This window comes from Chlorocebus sabaeus, chromosome 13, assembly GCF_047675955.1.
Source record: "Chlorocebus sabaeus isolate Y175 chromosome 13, mChlSab1.0.hap1, whole genome shotgun sequence".
NCBI lineage: Eukaryota > Metazoa > Chordata > Mammalia > Primates > Cercopithecidae > Chlorocebus > Chlorocebus sabaeus.
In genome coordinates, this window is record NC_132916.1 from 51,307,767 (window position 1) to 51,333,227 (window position 25,461).

At 39.4% G+C, this 25,461-nt stretch overlaps 1 protein-coding gene across 3 annotated transcripts in view; it reads left to right on the forward strand.

The window, feature by feature from the left end:
• The first annotated feature begins 2,438 nt into the window (after window positions 1–2,438).
• Window positions 2,439–25,461, forward strand: part of RSPO3 (R-spondin 3) — an 83,213-nt gene continuing 60,190 nt past the window's right edge. For 2 of the 3 annotated variants that reach the window (XM_038000949.2, XM_073022443.1), the window contains exon 1: window positions 2,450–3,078. In XM_038000949.2, the coding sequence (XP_037856877.1) occupies window positions 2,982–3,078 (97 nt within the window). In that variant the 5' untranslated portion in view covers window positions 2,450–2,981. Of the gene's footprint in view, window positions 3,079–25,461 lie in introns of all 3 variants that reach the window. The other variant, XM_008007140.3, reaches the window with a different exon arrangement.

Genomic DNA, 25,461 nt, shown 5'->3' on the forward strand with positions numbered 1-25,461 from the left:
TACACTGCCATTCCTGTTCTCTTCCAAACTAACATATGTCTGCACAACCGCACAGTGAAAAGTAAGTGTCTTTCTTCATGTTTATTTCCCTGAAGTTGTTCATCAAATTGCTTTTTCACATCCCTTTTGCAATCTCATCCCATCCGGCTCAAGTATCCCGGATTAGAAAGGCTGTCTCTGGAGTCCTTTTCAAAGGGAGCCTCCCATAGTCTTTAAATCCCCCATGTTTTATGGTACAGATATTCAGGACTTGAGGTATTAAGCAAGAAGGGAAGCAAAGCAGATGGGGACAGGCATAGTAAAATAGAGTGGCTTCTTTTTTGGATAATCATTATTGGAATTGTCCTGTTATCTGTAACTTTGCTGGTTCAAAGTGATAAACGCAGTCATTTATAAGTAGACATTTTGCAACAGATAAAGGGTGGAAAGGCTACATGTGGGGGTGTGCACACACATGTGTATACAATGTACAGAAAAAGTTCCACCACTGAAAGAGGGGTGTTGTAAATGGGAACTCTTAAAAAGAAGGCAAAAATCATAATCTTGTTGGGGTGTTGCCTTCCTCATAATATCAAACCTAAAGGAAGTTATGCCTGCTTTCAAAATTCCAACACAAGCATGCAGTATAATAAGTGATATTTAATTAAATAATTAACATCAAAAGACCATCTCTCAGATTCTAATTTTTAGCATCTTGAAAATAATGCATATTTCATGTTCCCTTCGTTTTGCATCCAGGCCACTTTATTGCCTCTATCCTACTTTTGGGATGTATAACAAATATACCAGTAAAGGACTCCAGAGACATAAAATTCGTAGCATTGCAAACTTACAAAATGCTCTAATTCATGTAAATTTACCTAATTTACATAAATGAAAGGAAATCCAGTAATAGGGATTACAAATGGAGGAAGGAGGTAAAAGTACAAGTGTCACTTGTTTCTCTGCAAGGCTTTAGCAATTTACTTAGATTGAATTATTTGAGCTGAGCACAAAAATTAGCAAGGCACCTATGAATCAGGGACTCTTTCAAAGTAACCTCCCAGAAGTTTGCTGCTGTGTTAACCTGTAGTGCTAGTGCAGTCCTCCAGATATTCTGTTAAATATAATACATAAGTCAGGCTTATGTTAAAATCACTTGAGGCTTGTGACTTTCGACTAAATACTTCTTCAGTAATTACTGAAAAGTTCACCGGCTAGTGCTACCAGAGAAAAGACGAGGAAAGCTCACCATTTACTACTGACAACCAGGGTGTGCCCCACTCAGGGGTGCCAGCCCTCTGTTCTCCCATCCCTGGGTGGGCCAGGGCATCTTACTCTCTGCTGCCTTGGGCCTCCACTTGGGCTGGGAAGATAAGAAAGTAGTGGACCTTCCCCTTCCTTCTCCAAGACTGGGAAAATCTTTCCAAATCTTATTCCCACTCTTCCAGATGTGGTATCAATATGTACAGCAGGTCCTCTCAAGAACACTGGGAGACGGAGGGTGGCAGAGAAAGCTCCAAGGGGGGCGAGCTGACTATAGAGGGAATTGCTGAGAGGGAAAGGAATCTTCCAAAGCCACAGAAAAGGCTTGGTTTGGGGGAAAAAAAAAAAAAAAAAAAAAAAGGCCGTAGCACAACTGCATTTCCAATGGGAAGATCCTGAGCGCACACACTTCTGGGTCCTCCCGGCTCAGAGCAGGTAAACCTCAGAGTAGCTGACCGGCAGCACCCACAGAGTTTCCTCCCGACCACCCGCCTGGCGACCAACTGCAGCCACTTTTATTGAAAGAAAGAGAGAGAGAGAGAGAGAGCGAGAAAGGGAGAAAGAAAGGGAGAAAGGCAACAGAGGAGAAGGTCAGGAAAGCCGGGAGCAAGTCAGCAGCCAGAAACTCTCCAGCGATCTGCCAAAGGGGAGAGGGTAGTCGCGCGCCGGCGCTGGGAGTGGGGTGGGGGCGCCGGGGCACAGGGGCGCAGGGGCGCACGGCCACCGACAGCCGGGTGCGCCTAGCTTGAGGCCGCGGAGAGAAGCCGAACTTGAATGGGTGGGGGGTCTTCGACCTCAACACTGCCTGCCAGCCCCAGTGCGCCCAAGTCTCCCCGCCGGAGCTGCCCTTCTGAGGGGCTCTTCGCACGCACTGCTTTTCCCATTCTCCTCGCTCGAGTTCTCCCGCCGTCACTGCAGTGTCCAGAGATGCTGCGCTGTAGACCCGGGACCCCTTAGGCGCCTCTTCCCGTCCCTCTGCCAAATCCCAACGCCTGTACTTTTCCAGCTCCCTCTTTCCCTCTTGAAATTGAAAGTTATTGAGGTCGCTCAGGGTTGTTGCTCCAGCAGTTTCCTTCCCCGCCCCCGAGCTCCCCCCGCCCCCCACAGCCATTCCCCCTCTTCTCCCCCTCCCTGCCCTCCTCTCCCTTCCCCCCTCCCTGCCCTCCTCCTCCTCCCCTATGTGGTGCTCCCGGGAGCCCAGCCCAACACTGGAGCGTCTCCTGCTCGCGCAAGCCAGAAGCAGCTCGGGGTCTCTCCGCCGCCCCTTGGCCATGGCCGCTGTGCCGACGGCGCCCGCTCCACTGCGCTCCCGGGGCCCCTGCCACTGCAGCAGCCGCTGCCGCCGCAGCTTCTGAGCCCAAGGGGCCGCCGCTGCCGCCGCCGCCGCCGCCGCCGCTCGCCCGCCCGGATCCCGCCTGCGGCAGTTGCCGCACAACATGCTACCTGCGGCCGCCCCGGCGGCTCCTGGAACCCCGGTTCGCGGCGATGCCAGCCACCCCAGCGAAGCCGCCGCAGTTCAGTGCTTGGATAATTTGAAAGTACAATAGTTGGTTTCCCTGTCCACCCGCCCCGCTTCGCTTGCCATCACAGCACGCCTATCGGATGTGAGAGGAGAAGTCCCGCTGCTCGGGCACTCTCTATATACGCCTAACACCTACATATATTTTAAAAACATTAAATATAATTAACAATCAAAAGAAAAAGGAGAAAAGGAAGGGAAGCATTACTGGGTTACTATGCACTTGCGACTGATTTCTTGGTTTTTTATCATTTTGAACTTTATGGAATACATCGGCAGCCAAAACGCCTCCCGGGGAAGGCGCCAGCGAAGAAGTAAGTGCAGGGCTTTTTTTTACGCGTTTGCTCCCTCCCGCCGCGTTCACCTGTCGGGTCCCTTTGCCTGTCCGGAGCCGGCTCCCAACGGCAGCGATTCTCCCGCCCTGCGCCCTGCGCCTCCCAGAGGAGATGCGGGTTTGGGCTCTGGGGGTATGGACGGCGTCTTTCACCCCTGCCTCTCGGCGCCACTGCCTCCCGCAGCATCCTAGCCAGTGCGAGGGGCGGGCGGACGCGGCGCTAAGGTGGCTCCCGCCCCCTGGTAACTTCAGGTTCGCGGGAAAGTTCGGTCCTGGGTTAGACTCGCACCCGGGATTTGTGCTTTCCTTTTGAGGATCGGCCAGGGGCACCCAGCCCTAGGCAACTGGGACGCCCAGACGCAGGATGCCCCTGACCCCTAAGTAAATGCCGAGGGAGGCGCGGCCGCGGCATTCGCTCACCTCGCGCAACCGCCTGGTGCAGGGAGACCTCGGCTGGGCCCTTAGGCTAGACTCCGGTAGCCGAGCGCCCGCTACCCGGCCAGGAAGCCAGGGAGCGAGCCCCTGAGCGGCCGCATCCGCGACACGCACCAGCGGAGCCAAAGGGCGCGCGAGGCGCTGGGGTTCGCGTGTCTGCGCGTTTGCAGAGCTGCCGGACGTCCCACGCCCGAGGGTTGAAGACAGCAGAAACCCAGCTGTGGGGAGCCGGAGGTGCAGAGTTGACTGTCACATGTGAGCATCTGTACCATCTCTGGCCCTTTCAAGTGTGTCCCCTGAGACACACACGTACAGAGAGTGAGCTCCCCCTAAAGATTCGCCTCCTCGCTGCCCTTAATGCTGTTATTTGGAAGGTTGGATTGTGGTGGCTTCTTAAGACAGTGCCGTAGCTGGAATTAAGCGGACACCACCAGGGCAGCCTCAGCTCGGGTTGGTCTGTCTGAAAGGTGGAATCTTCCCGAGATGAAGGGACAGATGCGAAGGTGTCACCTCTCCTCGCTCCAGGGCATCCTGGCGCCCTCGCTGCTCTAGTGTCTGTGTTTCCATGGGGAGTCCTTTCGCAGATCGCAAAGCAGGGATGACCCGGGCTCTATGGCTGGGGGCGCTGGTGGGGAGAGGGAGGAGGAAACCTCTCCTGGAGCTCGCAAGGGGCAGGAAGCGATGCTGCTGCTCTGGCCCCTCGCACCTCCGCGGCGTGCAGCCCATGCCCAGCGGCCCTACCTGGTTCCCCAAGGGGATCCCTCTCCCAGTGTCCCGCCCGGGAAGTCTTTCTGGGCAGGCGTCGGGGCAGCGCGGAGGACACAACACGGGCTTGTGTGAGATGGAAATTTAGTAATTGGTTCTCAGCCGCTGTTTGTCCCTGCCCTGCCCCTGGGCATGAGGGTCCCCTGAAAGCTCCCTTTGTATTGCTGGCCTCAGCCAGACAAGGTTTGATTCACCTGAAAATTGCCTTTAAAAAAGGTGGCAGGGCCAGAGCGACAGGGGCCCTGGCCGGGCCTCACCGCCTTTAGGATCGCCTAGCAGGGGGTAGGAGAACCCAAACTAAATATGTCAGGGCATCCGATTTATTATTCTTGGCCTCCAAATGATGTGTTCTCTGGTAACTCCCCACCCACTCTTTCATTCCGGCCCGGACGCGGAAGGGGCTGCCTGGGGCTCAGCGGTGTCCACGCGCCTGGCGGTCCCCGCCTCCTCTCCTCCCAGGGTCTGACCTGGGGAATTGAGTCTCGGGGTCAGTGGGCATAGAGAGCCCGAGCTGAAACGCAGACCACTCTGCTTTCCATCCGCTCTAGCTGAAACGCAGACCACTCTGCTTTCCATCCGCTCTTCCAGCCCGTCCCCATTGGGCGTCGCAGAGCACGCTCCCTCCTTTAGCCCCCCCGACCCCCGGGCTGGGAGCCACACACTTGCCAAGGAGAAACAGGGTACTGAGTGTCAGAGGCGTCTCGCTTTGCAGTTTTGGGGCCCCTGATTCCGAAGGAAGAAACAGGAAAGAAAGCTTGTAGTCCATTTATGCCCACCTCCCCCAGCGAGGACCACGGCGCAGGAAGCTTTCCTGGGGCGCTGTCTCAGGGAGCTGTGGGATGATGCACCTCTAAGTTGGGCCGAGAGAAGTCAAAGGCAAACAGCTTTTCGACCTGCCTTAATCATCTCAAGGCCAAGTCAAAGGCGACCTCTGTGTTGCGGGAATGAAAGAGGGAATGGGTGGAACTAGGTTGCAATTCCGGTTATTCTGTGGGAGTGGGACTGGCAGACAGCTCCCGCAGCGATGCTCTTGCTCCTTCGCACTTGAGTCTGCGTTTGCGGCTTGGTTTGCTGGTGCAATCCTGGTAGAGGGGCGACCCCTTGCGTCCTTGGAGGAGACAGACTAGACTCTCGGCAGGTGCAGTATGACTTAAATGAGGAAGGAGTGGAGGGTAGAGACGTCCTCTTTAAATGCCCAGAAACTCAAGGTCAAACTGCATATGCACAAACTCAGATATATCGTTTGTTTTGAAATCTCTGGGGAAAAATAAACGAATAAAAAGACTCAATTCACAGTTCCTGTTTCTCAGGTAAGGACTAGGAAACATTTTTAAAACGAAAACATGTGGTCAAACGTGTTTTCAAAAGAGGCTGGCTATCCTAACTGTTTCTTCAAGAGACAATTAAGTGAAGATTTAAGGAATCTTTTGGCCTGTAGTTAAACAGTTTCAATTTCCTAAGCTTAAAATCATCAGTAAAAATATGACAGGTAGAAAATTAAGGTGTTAAAAACTGTTTTAAAAAAATTTTAGTGGTCTCTCTTGATTGTTTTAGTAGGAAAGTTTTTTGTAAACAAGAACATTCATTTGAAGTGTTAAATATTGTCGTGTCCAAAGAACCATGGATTATCCTCGGAAATAGCAAATAAAGCCGTATCAGTATTCTCCTGTTTCCCTAAAACAACTGTAATCCCATTTGTCTCTACTTTGATATAAATGCTGATCCTAGTTATTACAAACTATTGTTTCTTCTCATAAAAGAAACAATGTTTTAAACACGACTCTTGTACTTTAAAATGTCTATTTAGTTATGGGTGAATAAATACACAATAAATTTTTATCTATTTGAATTGGTATATAGCTCTTAAAAAGGACTCAACCTTTGAATTCCAGATTGTGTGCTAATAACATTAAGAAGCACTTGTTTTTGCCACAATGATAGCTGCAATATCTTAGTGAAGCCTCACATTTTCCCTTGGATTAGTTATTTGGGCCCTGAAAAAGACACTGAAGTGTAGAGGCAGGTACGATTTATCTTCCCATTTTACAAAGAAAAGGCCTGAGAACTAGAAGCTCAGTAACCTACATAATGTCATATATCTAGAAAGTGGAACTTGTCTCCTGCCATGAATCTCACAGTTATGTACACATGTATTCTATATTCTGGCCACAGAGAAGATATTAGGTTTATTAAGAAATAAATTAGATGGTCTCAAGGCCATGATTTATTCAATAGGTTTAGAAAATAAACTGCTCTCCTTGAGTGGAAGTTTTTGAACTGATATTATTATTTATTATACAATGATGATCAATGTCAAATAATTAAATACCTAATAGTAAAGCTTCCTAAATAGTATATATTATTTGATCATCTAGAAGATACTGTAGGATTATATTATGCCAGAAGGTTATTGTTAGAAACATCAGATGGCATTTAGCATCCTTTTTATTTGATGCCACCTAGTAGCTGGGTTTTAATTGTTCTGACTCTAGATAAATGCAAGTTTTGAAAAGCCATTATATGCATAATAATTTAAAAGCATTCATTGCACAATCTGTAAAACTTCACAAGTCTTTCATAAAGAAGTCTGAAGAAAGAAAGAAAGAACACAAAGGAAATAATTTTCATGGTAATAAAATAAAAACAGACTATTGGAATGTACTGGTCATTGCCCATGACATTGTTTCTGATGTTGAGCCAGTCTTTGAAATTATGACACACTCTTTGTGATTATGTTGTGAATCCTGGAAAATAACAAGTTAACTGATAAAACAGAAAAAACCTTTAATCCTACTAAACATTTTGTAATATTAATTTCAAATGAAAGTTTGGTTTGGATATTGACTACAATGTATTTTTCACACTTGTCTACATTTGTCATCAGTCTACCTTATTTTTTAGAGTAACAGTGTTTTAAAGATAGAGATATGAGTAGAATTTGCTGAAGTGTATTCTTTGATACATCATGCAATAGCTGTATAAATCAAGACAAACGCAAACTCATGTGCAGTAGTAGCAACATCTAAATGCAAGGAAAAACGTCTTTGTGAATTCAAATTTAATCATCATTACATTGTGAGGGCTGTTTCTCAACATATCCCATGGTGATGCTATTTTAATTCTCCGTTTGTTACTTGAATAGAAGTATTTTAACAAGAATGTTAGAAATGATTATTTTAAAACATTGTCTTTTTAGCCCCAAGTTATTCAAGTAATGAGAATATAAGAATGAGTATGAAACTGATTTAATGTTATTTCAATATTCCTTTAAACATGAAATATGAAGAGTATTTGAACTTGTAAGTAGATAAGCTTTACTAAGTCATTTCTCCATTAAATAATTCCCTGGCATTTAATATTGTACAAATTAGGTCCCCAGAAAGCAATGAATGGAAATTACAACGTGTAGTAAAATTTTATTTTCAAGTTATTTGGGGAAACCCTTGCTGCAAAATGAATTTATTAGACATCGGATTATTTTAGTTGATTTGAATCTGGACAGAGATCTCCAGATTGCTACTAAATGTCTAAAATATTTTCTAGTTAAATGGTTAATCTTTTTTTAGTTGTGATAATTCTTTTGAATCCTATGCAATGTTGGCAGAGTATTATGTAGAGTTGTCAGAGCCCTATGTAGAGTTAAGACCAAAAAACACCTCCGCAACTATAAGAATGAGCTATCAAAAAATAAAACTGTTCTCGATATACTGATTTACCAAATTGTCTTTTCCCCTTTGTCTCCATCCAAATGTTTCATTTTAGACATGTCTTGATCTCTCTCTTCCTACTTCTTCACTATTCATTCGCATATCCCATCCCCACCCCAAAAAAATCTTTTCCAAGTAGTGAATTCTTGAAATGCCATCAGAGTGGATATTGTGTTTCATGAAATGTAAGAAAAAACTTTGGTAACCATTAGGAAAACATCATTCAGTTTTAAGAGCACGGTAAGGATCGTGCAAGACAGTGTGTTGAAATTATGTGTTTAACTTGGTTAGGACTATTTCTTCTAACAGTGCATTCTGTGCTGGCATTTTTTTTTTTTTTAGAATAATAATTTGAAAAAATGTTGCATCATAAATTGCATAGTTTTTGTTTGTTTGTTTGTTTTTTGTTTGTTTTTTGTTTTTTGTTTTTTGTTTTTTTTTGCTTGGCCTTTGATTTTAAGGGAAAATGTAGATTGCTTTCTTAATTAGAGATTTTTCTCAGGGTTTCACATGGTTGAATTATCTTAAAATTTGATATCTGTTTGACAACCTAGTAAATTTGAAATGCTTTGCAACTATAACTAAACACATGAAGTATACCATATACATATGTAAAGGTGTTAGCCATCTTTTCTCTTTCTCCAATTCTGCCCATCAGATCTTTCCATTTAGGAATATTACTGACATTTTGATTAAAGTAGTCATCCAGCAATACTGAAAAGAATGGGGTGTTCCATTCTCAAAGACTGTGGGGGTGCTGGGAATGCTAAATATCTAAATGTCATCGATTGCTAAGAATCCCATTTTCTGCTCTAAAGTTTCAATAACATAGATCCTTTAAGCAAAATACCTGAATTCTTTTCACATTTGAACTCTTTGAATAATTTTTAAATTTTATTTTTAAAAAACAGGATTGCAGGCGCCTCCGACAAGAGCATTTCTGCTTCATTTGTCATCTCAGCAAGGGACCTAGGTGCTATCTGCTGTAGCTAAAATTTTTCTTGAATTTTTTTAGAGAAAATTCATTGGTACTAAAGAATATGATTGTCCAATTAAATAAATATTTAATAGCTTTTAATTGTCCTTATGTTTTATGCAAACATCTAATCTACTCTTCAAAACACTGCCTTATTAATGTTTCATCTGACCTTTAGAATTTAATTAATTGCAAGTATCATAAGTTTGTGGTAGAATCTGAGAAGGAAGGCTCCTTAGTGTATGTTGAGAAAAGGTAGACTGAGAAGTTGAAGATCTGGGTTCCAGATCCAGCATTACTGCTGATGCCTGAATAACCCAAGAAAGTTCTTTTACTGTACCAAGCTGAAGCTTTTCATCTGAAAAATGAGGAGGTGGATCAAAAACTTAGATCTAGTGATCCCTATGATCTTCACAACATTTAATCTTTTGGTAAGAGAATATAAGTCACAACTAGGGAGTTAAATAATAGCTTATCTTAATCAACTAAATTTAACAGATAAAGATTGAGTACAAACAAAAATAAACATTCATTTAGTATAAGTAAATTAATCACATAAAGGTTAATAAGTAAGTGATCAATGTGGATAATGAATTAATTATGATATACCTCATCATTCACATTTTTATTGTCTGAAAACCATAGTTACAGCAACAATCACCATACTCAGTCTATAGCAGGTCCATCTTGTCCTTAGGCTCAGGGTTAGGGAGCTGGTTTGGAATACTGACTCAAGGGTCACTTCAGAGCTTCCCTAGCGCGGCAGGCTTTCAGAGGTGGCCTGTAATGATGAGGAAGAGATGATTACAATAGTCCAGGTTTAAGAAAATAAGGCCCTATGCTACAACAGTGAATGATTGCACAGGAGAGTATATATAGCAGATAATTTCTTTTAACCAAATCAGTAGTTCTTGGCAATTAATTGGATATGAAAGGGAAAGAGATGTAGGCTCATATTTGGCAATAAACTTTGGAGTGTAAGGACTCAGGTCTGGGTGAATGGAAAAATGATGACGATCAACAAAAAGAAAAATAGGAGAAGCAGGTCTTGTTGGAAATCTGTTCCTCTTCTGAGGAGCAAGTAGGACGTTTAGGAACTCAAAACTCAAAACATCTGGGATTAGAGTATTAGGGCTGAACACAAGTACTTTAGAGTCTCAAAAGTGTGTGCTCTCCTACTGATATGGTGGTGTAAAAAATGTGTGCTGTGCTGACATTGAGATTCACTCTTCTTGGTAATGTCAAAATAAGATTAATTACATTAAGGTACCTTGTTTATTTTAAGTAGTTTAATATATCATTTTCAACTGTGGTTTTTAATGGTTTTTTAATAATATTCTCTGTGTTACATAAGAGGATGGTCACTGGTATCATGAGCTGTAGTTTTTGTTGCCAAATCTTGCAGCTGAAAATTGTACTTAGAAGTTTTCTTACCTGTGGAACTTTGCCACATATCACAAGGAGACCTGGAAAACTATGACAATGAAAGGCAAGTTTACATAAGGTATAAAAGTAAAATTTTGAACCATTGAATTTGGGTCCAGTATCTGTTCATCACAGTAGCGTTCTACTTTTAAGTAGATTTCTCTACAAAGTGTGCTCTCTTAATATAAGAGAATCTCTGGAAGGGATAAAACTTGAAAGAATCCAGTCCATCTACACAGTGTGGGATCACTTCTACAACATTCCCACTGAGTAATTGTCTAGCCTCAGTAACAGTCAGCCCCCTAAGCTCTCCCCCCTTTTCCTCCTATTTTTAGGGCTTCTGTATCAGAAGCAGTTTATTCTACTAGTCCTCTTCTGAGCACTTGGCATGGGCATAGGATTAGATCTAGTTACCTTAAAACACCTTTCTAAAATGAACACACAGTAATGCAATGTGCTATATTCACTCCCAAAAATTGTCCTTAGAAAAGTAGCTGGTAAGCATATTTATAATTATACCCCAATACAAAGCACATTCCTGAGAGTAAGTGGTAAAGCAGCCCCCATTTTATAACCACATAATACAAACCACTACCACACAATATAAAATAACAGAATTTGTGAGCTGCTTATTTTAGAATACTGTTTTCTTAACATATGCTCAATAAGTTGGTAAGAAAAAGAGCAGTCCTTTCTCATTGTTTTGTTCCCTTGTTTTCAAAGAGAAATCAAAGGTAAGAACACTGTCATCTCAACAAAGACTGTCATATACACCAGGGAAATATCAATCACTTTTTGCCAAGAATAAATGATATGCCAAAATATGCGTAAATGTTACATGGCAAACAACAGCTTTTTAGCTCTCAGAGCCACTGTTATATTAATATACATCTTATCTTAATATGCATGTATACTTACTAAAGTGAATATTATGATAATAGTTATTACTCAATAGCTCCCATGTTGTAATCACCAGTAAGTGCCAGACCCTTTGCTTGATGCTTTTGCAAAAATTATCTCATTTGATCTTCATATCCACCTGTAAGGAATGTGCCAATAGTCCCACTTTTGTTGATCACTCAAGGAAGTGAGGTGGCCCTCAGATTCCAATCTAGGCTTGACTCCAAAGCCAAGGTCCTTCTTTGATTCTTCACTCCACCTTAACTATTAGGGTTGGTACTTGAGGCATTCATGGTGCATTTTCTAAATTCCACCTCACTTTTTCTTTCTCTTACTCTCTTCTTTCCTCTTTCTCTCTTTATCATCATTTAACAAATCATAAGTCTTTTTTCAAACATTTACTATAAAGGTTGCTTCTGATATTCAAGTACCCTCCTCTACCTCGCTTTCTTTCCTTTACCCTGTGTCCTCTTTCTTTAAACCTGTCTTATTGATGGCTTTTAAACATAAAAATTTGCTGATTTTTTTTTCATTAAAAACAATGGGATTGCAGTTTATATGAAAGACTCTATGATTATTATTTCCATCTATGGTGTGCGTAACCAAGAAAAGATTAATGTAGGCATGAGGATGTGGGGAAAGTCTACAATTTTGCAGTTAAAAATCAGAATCCTTCTATGTAATTTACAACCACAAAAGATATTTTACTGGCTGGTTATTGTTATCCAGAAAAAGTTATCTTTATGGCACTTCATAAAGTCTGTTATTTATATTACTTTTACCATGAGCATTAACAGTAACCTCCACTCTGAATTCTTGCTTTATGGGTCTTTGTACAATGATTTTCAGCCCTGAGTTCACATTAGAATCTCCTGGGGATCTTTAAAAAGATACTAATGCCCAGACTCCACCCTCGAACAAATGAAACAATCTTTGGGGATCGGACCTGAATATCTGTATTTATTAAAGTAGTTCTGATGATTCTAATGTGCAGCCAAGACGGAGGAATATTGTAACAGCCTTAATTCAGGAATCACTATGGCAGCTAAGCAAACATTGAAAACCATGCCAGTTTCAGGAAGGCTAGATGGACAAAATAGGTGTATGTGGAGTGTGATTACAAATGAGATAGATGTCATTTGAACAAATACTAGTGTAAAATATAAAGTGTTCTGATATTATTGATCAATACTCTATTGATCTGTATTGTTGATCAAGACTGTTATTAAACTTGTAGCCCTGATTGGTACAGACAAGACTGTCTGATAGAGAATTATTTCAGTCAGAAGAACACAGCAAAATGCACACAGTAGGACACACTAGTGAATGTAACAAATGCTGGCTTCATAAAATAAAAACACAGCTACTAGGAGAGGTACAAACCATGGGGGAGTGTGCTTGCTGCTAAGCTCTACTGTGTGGAGGGGGTATAAATAGGACAGTTGTAGAAAATGGGTATCAGCCATACTCAACTTTTTTTTCAAAGCTACTTAATAATAAACAACTGTTTTTATGTCTTACCAGATGACTGCTAATGTGCCCTAGAGTCCTCCTTGTTTTTAGGGAAAACTTAATGGTTAGGAAATGCCTAACGATAAATAAACGTCCTTTTCTTTTATAGTTTCTACAGTTCCTGACTCACTTTAGATTGACTACTGGTGATCAGTAAAACGACTATAAATAGCATAGTTTTAACTCTACCTTAATAGGTTCCATTTTGCAGTAGGTCATTTATTCATGAACTTATCATTTCTACTTCACTCCTAATGTGCTCTTCTTTGGGTAGTTATCTCCATTAAATCTTGTTTATGAGTCTTTTTTAGTCCGTGAAGGATTTTCAAATCTTGCCATAAACTGAGGAAAGCTCCATATAAAAGTGGGGTGGAAGTCTGGGCTTCCTGACAGACTTAATCCTGCTAGTTAAGGGGGCTCTTTGGGATAATATGGGTTCCAGTGAGTCACTAGGCCAAATCCCAATAACCGCAATTGCCAAGAGTAATTAGACTGAAGAAAGCCAGGCTCCTTGGGAGGAAGGTCATCACAGCAAGCTTTAGCCTTTGCTCCAACGTCAGACCTAGTTACTTGTCCCTAAGGATGGAGAGCAATCATGAGTTCCAGAGAGTAGGAAATATACCAGAAAACAATGCTTTTTCACTAATTTTTTTCTCAATAGATTATTTACCCTAAGCATGCAAGAGATGGAAATACGTCATCAGTATGTGCAGTTTATGTCCTATCCTCATAAACCACCTTGTTTGCCTGTGTGAATGTACATGCCCACAAAGAGAACTCCTGATTCATCACTGCAAGTTCTCCTCCTCCCTTCCTGAGTAGATAAAGAACTCAAAGAATTTAATCTAAGTTCATAAAAGAAGGTGTCTGACTAGCATGGAAATGGAAGGGAAGGAATTCTTGTAAACATCCTTAGGTCAACTTAAATATCATATTATTGAAGTAACGTTTGGCAACAAGAAAATGGTAATACATTATATCAGGCAAGCAATTCTAAAATATCTGGAGCTAGAACAAACTTATGATTTCTTGTACTGAAAACAATTCACTTTAGAAACATGCTGATGTAAGTATCTAAGTAGAAATGATCAACAAGTAAGTGGTGCTATAATTCCAAGCTTTCAATATTTGAGAAATTAAAAGATTGTTAAACCTTTCCCTAGGAAAATACTCAAGTCGCACAAAAGTATTCTTGCTCAATAGCCAAAGTAAAAGTTTGCCTTTGAAACCATTGGCTTGGATACCCAGAAAACATACTCCATCACTTCATATGATGGATCTTTAACTGAACAAAGACACTGTCCTTACAGCAGTAAATTTCAAATTCCTTTATGGTTCAGAGTGACTTCAGTATATTTCAATATTCTTTTGAGGTTAGACTATCAGTTCTCTGTTTAAATATATGGATGAGTGATATTACTTATGTTAAATCTACAGACAGGAAGTCAAACTCTTTTTCTGGCCAGCTTTTTCTGGCAACTAGAAATCTCCAGGTATCATTTGGTAGGCAAATAAACCCTGCCCTTGTGCACTGCACACATCTAATAGTTATAATTACCTGATTGTCACTATGGCCAATATTGTGGAACAATGTATTTGATTTTCTTTAGTCTTAGATTGACAATAAGATAACCAAAGAATAGAAGAATTCTAATTTTTTAAAAACTTAGCAAAATTTTTTTGCTGTGTTTACTTGTACCACTGGTCATGTAGTTTCTGCCATAAAATACAAATGGTACGGACAAATGCTGCTTGGCCAGAAACTGAGGACATACTGAGAAGCTACATATTTGTTTCTTATAGAATTTAGTTTTTTTTTCAATTTATGATGAATTTTTTTTTCATTTGGAGTCCAAAAGGACCCTCATTACTTGTTTGTTAACAAGGAACAAGGTCCAAACATGGTAACCTTAGTCCCTCTGACTTTAATTCGCGCACTCTCATTTCATGCCATCCTCAAGATGGTAACTCTCAGCCCCCTCCACAAAGACTGAATGTAATTTTTAAAGGCCAGTCTCTCTTTCATATAGCACATTTCTAAGACATCCAGCCAACCTTCCAGTTCTGTCCAGAGCTTGATGTAGATGCAAGCTTTTAACATAGATTAGTGGGATTTCCTTGGAGGCCAATTAGGCTTGCAGTATCACATAGATGCATACTTGGCCCTAGTACATTTGCTATCATACCCAGCCTGTGTTTTTAAACTTGTGGGCATTGTGTGACCATACCCCAAAGTTTAGTTTCTAACAGAATAAGGGAGAGTTGCAGCAAGAGAAGCTCCAAACCATTTCATGCTATCACTACCATCTTCAGTATCCATGTGGGCATCCCATTGACATTCCAGGAATTCATTTTAAACTGTTTGCCTCTGAACTTAGTATATACTCTAAGGAGAGCCTACAATCCAAGAAAACTTTATGTAATAGTTTTTACCCATACTACTTAATTCACAAGCTGTTGGGCTGAAGTGCTGTAGGTCATCAGATAAGAACACATTCAAATGAAAATTGCCAAGATTTCCCAGTGCAGGATATTTTCGTCACTCTTCCTAGCTCAAATTCACTTCCTCATCCACTCCCCAAATTCTAAACCCTTACTAAGATGAGTTGAACAGTCTTAATTTTATAATCTTCCAAAGAAAAAATAAAGACACAGACAGCCGAGTTAATTTATAAACAGTGCTGCATTTATCTTGGCAGATTTCAGTTTTCCCCCCACTAACTCTTTCATGCTGACTTCTTAGCAACTCATGGGAAGATCAAGTCATTTCTACGTATTAAGCACCTCAAGAACCATTGCACAGAATAAATTTGGTGTGTTTCTTCACACTTCTTGTACAAATTTCTTTCCTCATAGACAATTTATTTACTGGGTCTCTGAAACCTAAATAATCCCTTTACTTTAAACCTGAAGCAAATGGAGAGTCATTTTTACAAGAGCAATAAACTAAAGTGGCTGTTCAAATACTTTAATTGAATTGCTCTGGGCACTGAAATACCTTTTCGTTAATACAAACCCTTCATATTCTAGCAGGAAGACCCCTGAAATTCTAGGGTTGCTTAAAATTATATAACCAGGAATCTCCCCTCTCCCCCAACACCAGCCCCCTGATCCTGGGAGTATGCCAGCAATTTTGCAGGATTCATTCTGACAAACTGTTCTGGTGTAAATGTTTATAGAAATCCTTTCCATTAGAGATTAAACAAAGTTTAACTGTTCCTAAATGATAGATCTCAGTAGTGTTTGCAACAGCAGATCTGATGCTATCTGATGCAAAGATTCTGATACTGTATAATGGAGAAAAGGCTAAAGGAAAAAGAATCAAGAGAGGAGTTAGTATGAACTGTATGTAATCGAACTGCAAAATATTAAAAGTTATCACTATACAGATGAGTTTTTTAAATGTGCACAGGATATAAGGGAAATGAGTTCATTTAAATTGAAAAATAGTAAACACTGACTACTAGTGCTTTAATGGTTTAAAAAAAAAGTGGAGGCATTTACAAATCTTATCATCATGCCAGTTCAAATGCAATTCTTGGCTAGTTCTCCAAATTCTCACCAAAATGAAGTAACATATCTGAGATCTGATCTGATATAAGCTCTGATATCCATATTATTATTATTCAAAAACTACTAAAAGGGATAACTGCTGAGCTCTAAGCCTTATATTGAATATTATTTATTAGAACAGGGTAGTACCCTAGACCTCAAGAGGTGAAAGCAAACCAGTGTTCCCTTTCTGTGCTTTCCTGTTTGCACAGCATTTTCAAGTGTTTATTATATACTAGGGAATTACACAGCTAAGCAATTTAAAACCTCAGAAACTTCACTGACTGAATTTCAAATTAATGCTACAGCATTAATGATTCCTGTGATACTTGACTAGGAAAGGCATATGTCATTTAGACTAACTAATGTTTCCTCCTTCCCTTGATGATTTAAGGCCTACATTAAAATTTAAGAACCCATTAATCTTAATTTCATTTCTTTGTTGATAAGTCACAATATGAGATTTCTTCTTAATATCTAGATTTTTTTTCCTCACTGCAGACATAGGATTTTTTAAATTTTAAGATTTTTTTGTGAAAAACCATTTTAGTAAAAGTTCAATGTAAATGATGTTAAAACATATGCAATGGAATTTTACTCCTTTTTGTTTTGCTTCAAACATAATCGCAGTCATTCACTGCTAAGTTTCCAATTGAATCCTATTTAAATACTGTATTTTCTATAAATGAGCAAGGAAAATAATCAAAATGGATCTATGGAATATGAAATAGAAACTTTATAAATTTAATTGGAAGATAATCGTGTCTTTCTAATTACCTTTCTAATTACCTTCTTAGAGTCTAGATGTTCTTGATTTGACTCTAGTGAGAAAAATCCCATCTTAGGAGGCAGGGACATTGATTTTAGTTTATATACTGCTATATAATTTAGACAAATCATTTAGTCTGTGATTTGATTGCATCTACAGTATAAATGAATTCATAATCTTTCGTTTATCTGAAAACAGAAAACTGATCTTAAAGGCCATCCCTCCAACAGTAAGATCAATGAGCTTTTCCTTTTCATTATTGTAGCATGCTCTAACCTTAGAGAGTTGTCCATCCAAATGTCTAGAATGCTGAGTTAGGGCTAGAATTCAAAAGTTTAAGTTTCTTTTTGCATGTTCATGGAAGTTTTAGACCATATTTTTAAAAAGCTAACAAGCCAAAAAAGGAATCTTGTTAGGGGAAAAATACGGAAAAATCAAAATTGAACTTAACACTAACTACAATATCATACATTTATTTATTTATTAAACAGTTATTATGTGCCAAAATTATGAAAATGAGCAAAATACACCTGGAACTTGCCCTTGTAGTATTTCACAGTGGTTAAGGAAAGAAAATATTAATTCAGAATTAAAAAACAATATTTGGCTAAAGATGAATTCGAGCACTTTAGATATCATTTCTAAGCCATATAGTACCTCCTTTTTTATTTGTTTAAATAGCATTGGAAATTAATTAGTTTACAATAAACCTAATGCCTACCCAGATTTTTCTCTGGGAAATAGAGACAAAGCTGAACAAAACAGCATATGGGGATGAAGCAGGAAGGTGGAAGGAAGATTAACTGAAAACATGGGAATTTATTAGGCCTTCTGGTATTTTCTTGTCTTAAAATTTATGAGCAATGAATAGGAGTCATTACTTAGCATGCTGCTTGTGACAATCATAGGAAGTATGCTATTGTCCACTTTAAATGTAGTTAGCATTTTTAAGTAAGCCTTGTAATGGAGTGGCATAGTTTAGCTGAGTGAATTTCCGTTTTCGGCACATTGACTAATTCTATAGCTGAACTTTCACACTAGTTCATTAACTGGAATTACTTTTACCAAACACTAACATATTGTATGTTTAAAAATAGTGCATTTTTTGTCCATCTCTCTGAAGCATTTTCAAACCTTTTATGGTAACCCCATGACCACCACATAAAACATACAAGTCAATCTACTTAAAGCACCAGTTTGGCAAACATATGTCAACAAGTTATTTGGATTCTTATATAACTTTGTTATGACCTTTCCTAACCTCAGTTGATAGCTTTAAATATATCAGTTACCAAAATTCAGTCTTGAAAATAATTTGATTCAATTCTTTTCTGTATGTGATCACTGACTTGTAAAGGTCTTTGAGTAAAGAAAGGCTACTACCAGCTACTTCCACATGTTTATCTTATGCAACCTTCACAACAATTTCATGAGATATTATTTCATTTTATAAGTAAAGAAATTGAGGCTGAAAATAACTAAGGAACAGGTCAAAATGACATAGCCAGAGATGGTAAACCTGAAATGTACATCTAGATCTTCTGACCTAATGAATAGCTTTCCCCAGTACACTCTGCTTTGCATTAAGCCTGTAAAAGAGAATGCCAGAGGAGGTTTAAATGAGAAATAGTTATCTTTGCAACTGAGATGGAACTAATAATACCTCATTAGACAAAACATAAGGGTGTGAGAAAATAAACCAGACTACTTGACAGAGTGGTTACTTAGGAAGTGCCAGGTCAAGCTCTTAAACTGTTTTTAAATCAGAGGCCCAATAAGATCACAACTTTTGGCTGGGCACGGTGGCTCACTCCTGTAATCCCAGCACTCTGGGAGGCCAAGGCAGGTGGATTACGAGGTCAAGAGATCAAGACCATCTTAGACAACATGGTGAAACCCCATCTCTACTAAAAATACAAAAAGTTAGCCAGGCATGGTGGCGCATGCCTGTAGTCCCAGCTACTCAGGAGGCTAAGGCAGGAGAATTGCTTGAACCCGGCAGGCAGAAGTTGCAGTGAGCCAAGATCATGCCATTGCACTCCAGCCTGGCGACAGAGTGAGACTCCATTAAAAAAAAAAAAGAAAAAAAAAATCACCACTATTGTTCTTAAAAGATCCCTTTGATTGGTAATGGTAGCAGTAGTAGTAGTAGGAAATGGGAAGATGTGAACTCTATTAATCAGAAAGGTAGAATCTGTAAGAAAGGTGATTGGAGATGAGGATGAGGAGGGCTCCTAGATTTCTGATTGTAGCATCTTCATGCAGCCATTTGCTGCAACAGAAAAGCACACGTTGACTAGATGTGGTGGCTCTCACAGGTAATCCCAGCATTTTGGGAGGCCAAGAAGGGCAAATCTCCTGAGCCCAGGAGTTCAAGACCAGCTTGGGCAACATGGCTAAACACTATCTGTACAAAAAATACCAAAATTAGCCAGGCATGGTGGCTCACACCTGTAGTCTCAGCTACTGTGGGGCTGAAATGAGAGTATCACTTGAACCCTGGAGTTCGAGGCTGGAGTAAGCAGTAATCATGCCTCTGCACTCCAGCCTAAGCAACAAACTGAGACCCTACCTCAAAATAAATAAATAAATAAATGAACATGTCAATTAAGTGTACAAGAGTTGTAATAGCTAAGAAGATTTTTGTGAATTCTATATGCAGCATAAACCACTCGTGTTACTGAAGAAGATAAAGAGAGACCAGAGAAGTAAGTGACTTCACTGAAGTCACTTTGCAGTGGAGCCAAGTGTAGAAATAACGCCTGTTGCCATTCTGTAATACCAAATGCTACATAGCAGATGGTTCCAAGGGTTGACATTCCAGAGAAGGGCTCTATGGATCCTCTGCCAATCTGGTTTCTTATGTGTTTAATAATGGCCTTTTTGGAGAGAATTATCTGTTCATTGACTGAAGAGTTGCTTCACAGTCTCTTTATTTCCTTACACCAAGATATGCCAAACTTTAAAAAGTTACAATAACCTGTTGCCCTAAACTAAGATGACTCATGACAAGGCAAAATTTTAAAAAACAAACTAATTACACATACCATACTCTCATCAAGCACAGTTATCCGTTTTCTCATCAAACATATTCTATTCCTGGGAAGGAAGAAAGTTCAAATCTGACCCTGAACTGGAAAAGTATCATTTTGCCCATTATTAGCAATAACTTATATTAATATGATTTTGTACAGCATATAGACACTTTCTCATCATCTTATTTGATTTTTTTCTCAACACCCTTTTGGAATGGGCAGAACAGGTTTTGTCATACTCATTTCACAATTAAAGCTCAAAGATGGTAAGTGATTTATATGGTATCACAAGGCTAGTAAGTTGCAAAACTTAGCCTCAAATTTCTTGTAGGGGGATAGTTGTTTTGTTTTTTCACAGTTCTATGACTTTTCCCGCACTACCACAGTTCTCTTATATCTACCCTCAATTTCCTATTATTAGTATAATTCCTTTGGATTTGACAAGAAATGCATGTAGATTAGAGGAAATCTTTATTATAGATGAGATTCTTACTAGATGACAAAGTGAACTGGCAGATCTTTAACGTCCTGTCCCATTTGAATACCCATGAATGAGCTTACTGTGGGGAGAAGGAGATACGAAGCAAGAGCATCAAGCATTGTTTCACAAACTGTCTTCAGGAAAAAGCAGAAAACTTGCTGGGTGTTCTCTATGGTAGTAGAACTTTCTGAGAGAAATAGTTGAGTTTTGATGTGAAGGGATGTTTATTAATAAATGTTGTTACAGGCCGGGCACGGTGACTCATGCCTGTAATCCAGCACTTTGGGAGGATGAGGCGGGCAGATCACTTGAGGTCAGGAGTTCAAGACCAGACTGGCCAAATGGTGAAACCCCATCTTTCCTAAAAATATAAAAATTAGACAGGCGTGTTGGTGTGAACCTGTAGTCCCAGCTACTTGGGAGGCTGAGGCAGGAGAATCGCTTGAACCCGGGAGGCGGAGGTTGCAGTGAGTGGAGTTGGTGTCACTGCACTCCAGCCTGGGTGACAGAGAGAGACTCCGTCTCAATAAATAAATAAATAAATATCATTGTAAGAAATTTGTATGGGCTTTCCCAAAGTATCATGATATTTGTTTTACTGGACATAATAAAGTAGACTGTTGCAGGGAAGTAGTTTGAACTAGATACCTCTAAAGTTACCAAAGTTTATGATTCTATTGGCTGGAAGCTGACTATATGAATCTCAATATTCTCATCTGCAAATTTAAGGCAGAAGGAAGAGTTTCAAGAGCCCTTTAAATTCCGTAGGTAAATTCACCTTCCTCTCAGATATTGTGTATGTATTCCTACATAAAGCATTTTGTTCATAACATTTTCCCTCTTTCCATTTGTCTCAGTTTTTCTTTTTCTTCAAGTTCCATAACCATTTCTAATTGCTCTTTGTAGTCTTTAAATATCTCAATTATCAGTAATTGCTACTGCCTTTTAATTTGTTGCAATAAATTTCTAGTCTATACGTTTATGGTTTTTAGAATATAAAAGTATTATTTTATTAATTGTATTGTAGGCTTCTTGAGTCAGAGACTATGTTTTGTCTCTCAGTATGATCAGTACCTAGAAGACTGCTTCCAGTAATCATTGAATAAACAATTATATGTGAAGATAATGATAATGTAATACTGAAAGTGCGGTATTTATATCACCTTCATCAGATTCACCTGGGATGCTTCTTATCAATGCACTTACCCAAATCCACTGGATTCACTTCCAAATCAAAATATTTGGGAGTGGCGTCTGTACCTCTTCATTGTAAACAAGTAATTCAGGCCATTTTTACACACAGTAAAGTTTTAGAATCTTTAGACCTTTGGTTTCTCTATACCATATAGACCTTTGATTTCTTAGTACCATATTGATATCATTTCTATGCCATATCTTACCTTTTTCAGTCTGTTTAAGTAGGTATTTGTCTTCAGTGAGCAGCTAGTGCCTCAGAGGTCTTCTTGCCCGAGTTGTTTGTGACTCCTGTTAATGCCTGTGTCTATGGTCCTTAAAAAGTAGCCACTCTCTATGACTGTTAGTGAGTTCCTGGTTCCCCAAGCTTCTCACACTTCCTGTATTAAAAGCCTCAGAATGTGCCCTCTTTTCAGCCTCCTTGCTTAGAGGTTTCTAAGAGTTATTATTGGATAAAGCTGCCAGCTGCTTCAAATATGGATGATGATAACACAGGATGGGTTTAGTGCCTCTTGAGTTAAAGTGTTTTATACCTATGATTTTGATGATTGTCTATGAGAGTGCTAGGCACTTTACACAGCATCTCACTTAATCCTCTCAAATATATATCAAGCAGATATTCTGGTGTTACAGATGAGGAATCCTAGCCTCAAAGAAATTAAACAACTTTTGTCTAAATATATAATCAGACTGGAAATTCATTGACACAGATAATTGGTTATATTCATCTTTGTATGCTTACCTACTAGAACACTGTGTGGATGTCAAATAATTTAATTTTTTAAATGAATAACTGGATAAAAAAAATTGGTAACTGAGCTAGAAAACATGAGAACTAGGGTTCAAAATCAGACTCTAGATGAGTGCAGAGCCAGTACCTCTTCACCCTGTCCTGTGCTCTTCTAGAAAGTGTGTGGGATCCATTTCTGAATGAGGTCGCAATGCAGGGAGCTATGCATGTAAGTATAAAGATACATCATACTTACAAAGGTGCATGTATATTCCTCTTCAATTCTGTTAGCAATTTTGTAAATCTAGGAAAAAAAATGCACTTATTTCCTTTGCTCAGAATTTTATATGTGATATATAAAGCTGGATTTTTAAAAAATGGTATACTCACTATTTGTACATCTTCTAGTGCCTGTTGAAATACTAAAAGTCTCTCACTTGCTGTTTGCTTATGCTAAGGCCTCAGCCATCAGATATGCTACTTTAGCATGCTATGTAGCACGAATATCCAAGTTTATTCATAATATAACAAAGTGGAGTTTGTTTTTAGCACAAACTGAAGTTTGTTTCTTTCAAGAATGTGAAGTTAGTAGTTATGGACTCACTCATGCGGATTCATTACCATTAAACTATCACATTTTCTGTTTATGTTGATTTCTAATTATTTCTTCTTTTAAAAAAAAAAAAAAGGAATGCCTCTCTCAGCCAGACCACAGCACATAATGATTCCCACTGTTGGATGAACACTGTTGGATCTGTCTCATGAAAAACGCTGTTATTACCACCCACTAACTCATCAACAGGTCCTGGCTCTCTACAGAATCTGGGTCTCATCACCCCCATCCACCCCCTCTTGTCCTCTATTCACCTCCACTTGGGAACATGGCCACTTGGAGAAGGGGAAGCTTTCCCTCTCTTAGCAACAGCTGGGGATGTTGATTCAGTACCTTACATTTTACACTCGTAGCAGAGTGCTTTCACTTCACAATGGATTTTTCTACTTGCAGTTAGAAAAAAAAAAAAACCAACAACAAATACCTCTTTATTTTGGTTCTGTGAGTAGTTTGTAACAGTTTCAACAGCAGCATCAACTGTAGCTAGTCAGTTGGTCACAGGAAAGTTCATATGATTTTTACTTCTTTTGAAGTATCAAATTTGAAATTAGTCCATAGATTTTGAATTAATTTAAGGAATTAAAGGTCATAATATTAAGATACTAATAGAAATATTAAATTAGAAGTAAAAAGCACAGTGTTGTTACTCTAAATTATTTAGACTGTTTCAATACGCATTGCTAATGGTAAGAATTTAGAAAAATACAAGGAAAGAGTATATGCAAGACTGTAATCTTTTTGCCTTCTATTCTTTCTTTGTTCTTATGACCTTTTATGTATTTGATAACTTTTTTACTTCTCCCCACTTATTCCCACACACACACATACACAGAATGAAAATTAAAACCCCAAAGCAAACTAAAATTACTACTAGAGAAAGATGGGAGGAACAGAGGAGAAACGAGATAGTCCCAAGAGCAAAACACATGTAGATTGATGCACAGCGTCTTCAAAGATTGGAATCTGGATGTAAATTCCCAAGTTTGTTGCTAGTTAGAACATTCTCCTCTAATATAAAAGTTAATAAGAGAACATATTTTCATGGAATACAAGATGCTGTTTCTATTCCAAGATCCATAAAATTAACACAAATTAAAGTAACTATATCAGGCAAAATGTGTTCTTTCCTTTCCTTCTAATATTTACTTAGAAATGCAGAGGCTACATGTACTTAGGTTCTTTACTTTGGCCCTCAAGGGATGGGAGGATCTGGCTCCAACCACCCTTTGTAACTCATTTTATAGCACTCACCACACTGCAGCCTCATTGGTTCCTGTCTTGTTACTCCTTGTGCCCAGCTTCTCCCACAGCTTTATACTGTTTGTATTGCTGGTGCTCTACCTGAAATACTCTTCCTGGGTTTACGTTATGACTCCTTCTTATTCTGCAGGCCTTGGCTAAGGAGTAGCCTTAAAGGGTCTTCTCTGACATGTATTTAAGGAAGCTTCCCAGAGTTATTCTCTGCCTTATCCACCTGTTTGTTGCCTTAACAACACTCATTATAATCTTTAACCATTTGATTCCTTGTTTACTTACTTATTACCTGATGAACATCTTGTCTTCAGGAACTAGATTTCTTATTCATTCCTGCCTTTCCTGCATCACGTGAAATGTTGAGCACACTGTGGGTGAAATTTTTGTTGAAAACCTTAATCATAGTTTCCACAGTGTATCCATATACAGTGAAGCCTACTTGCATCTATCTTTCATTTCTAGTCCTGATTCTGTACTAGATGTGGTTAGGCAAAGCATAGCCTGCAGTTAGCAGGTTGGCACTGAGCTCCCAAATATTCATCATATCTTAGATTTCATGAATTCTACAGCTACCATCATTTGCTAGCCATTTTCTTAATATTTTGGGCTGACTTGATTTTAGTGGAAAGCCCAGCTATTTGCTGTTTAATGTTAGGTTTGTCTTATTGCTGTGGTTTTATTTTAAAGTATTTATAGAATATAAATATTAGACTCCCTTCAGGAAATTATTATTCAGTAAGAGAAAAAGAAAGATTTTCCAAGTTCTCAAAGAAACCATTTCCATTAAAAACAGTACGTTTCCCCACATAATAATGGTGGCGCACCAACTGGGCTATATTCAGCAGCTGGTGAAGACATTCCTCTCTGAGACTCTTAGGAATTCTTTCAACCTTTGGTGTAGGCACAAACTTTCAGATTAAATGTTGATTTAGTAGGGCAAAATATACAGCAGCCTCTATTATCCTAGCTGTTACAGTTCAATTAATGTCTGTACTTTTGAGTTTGATGAAAGACC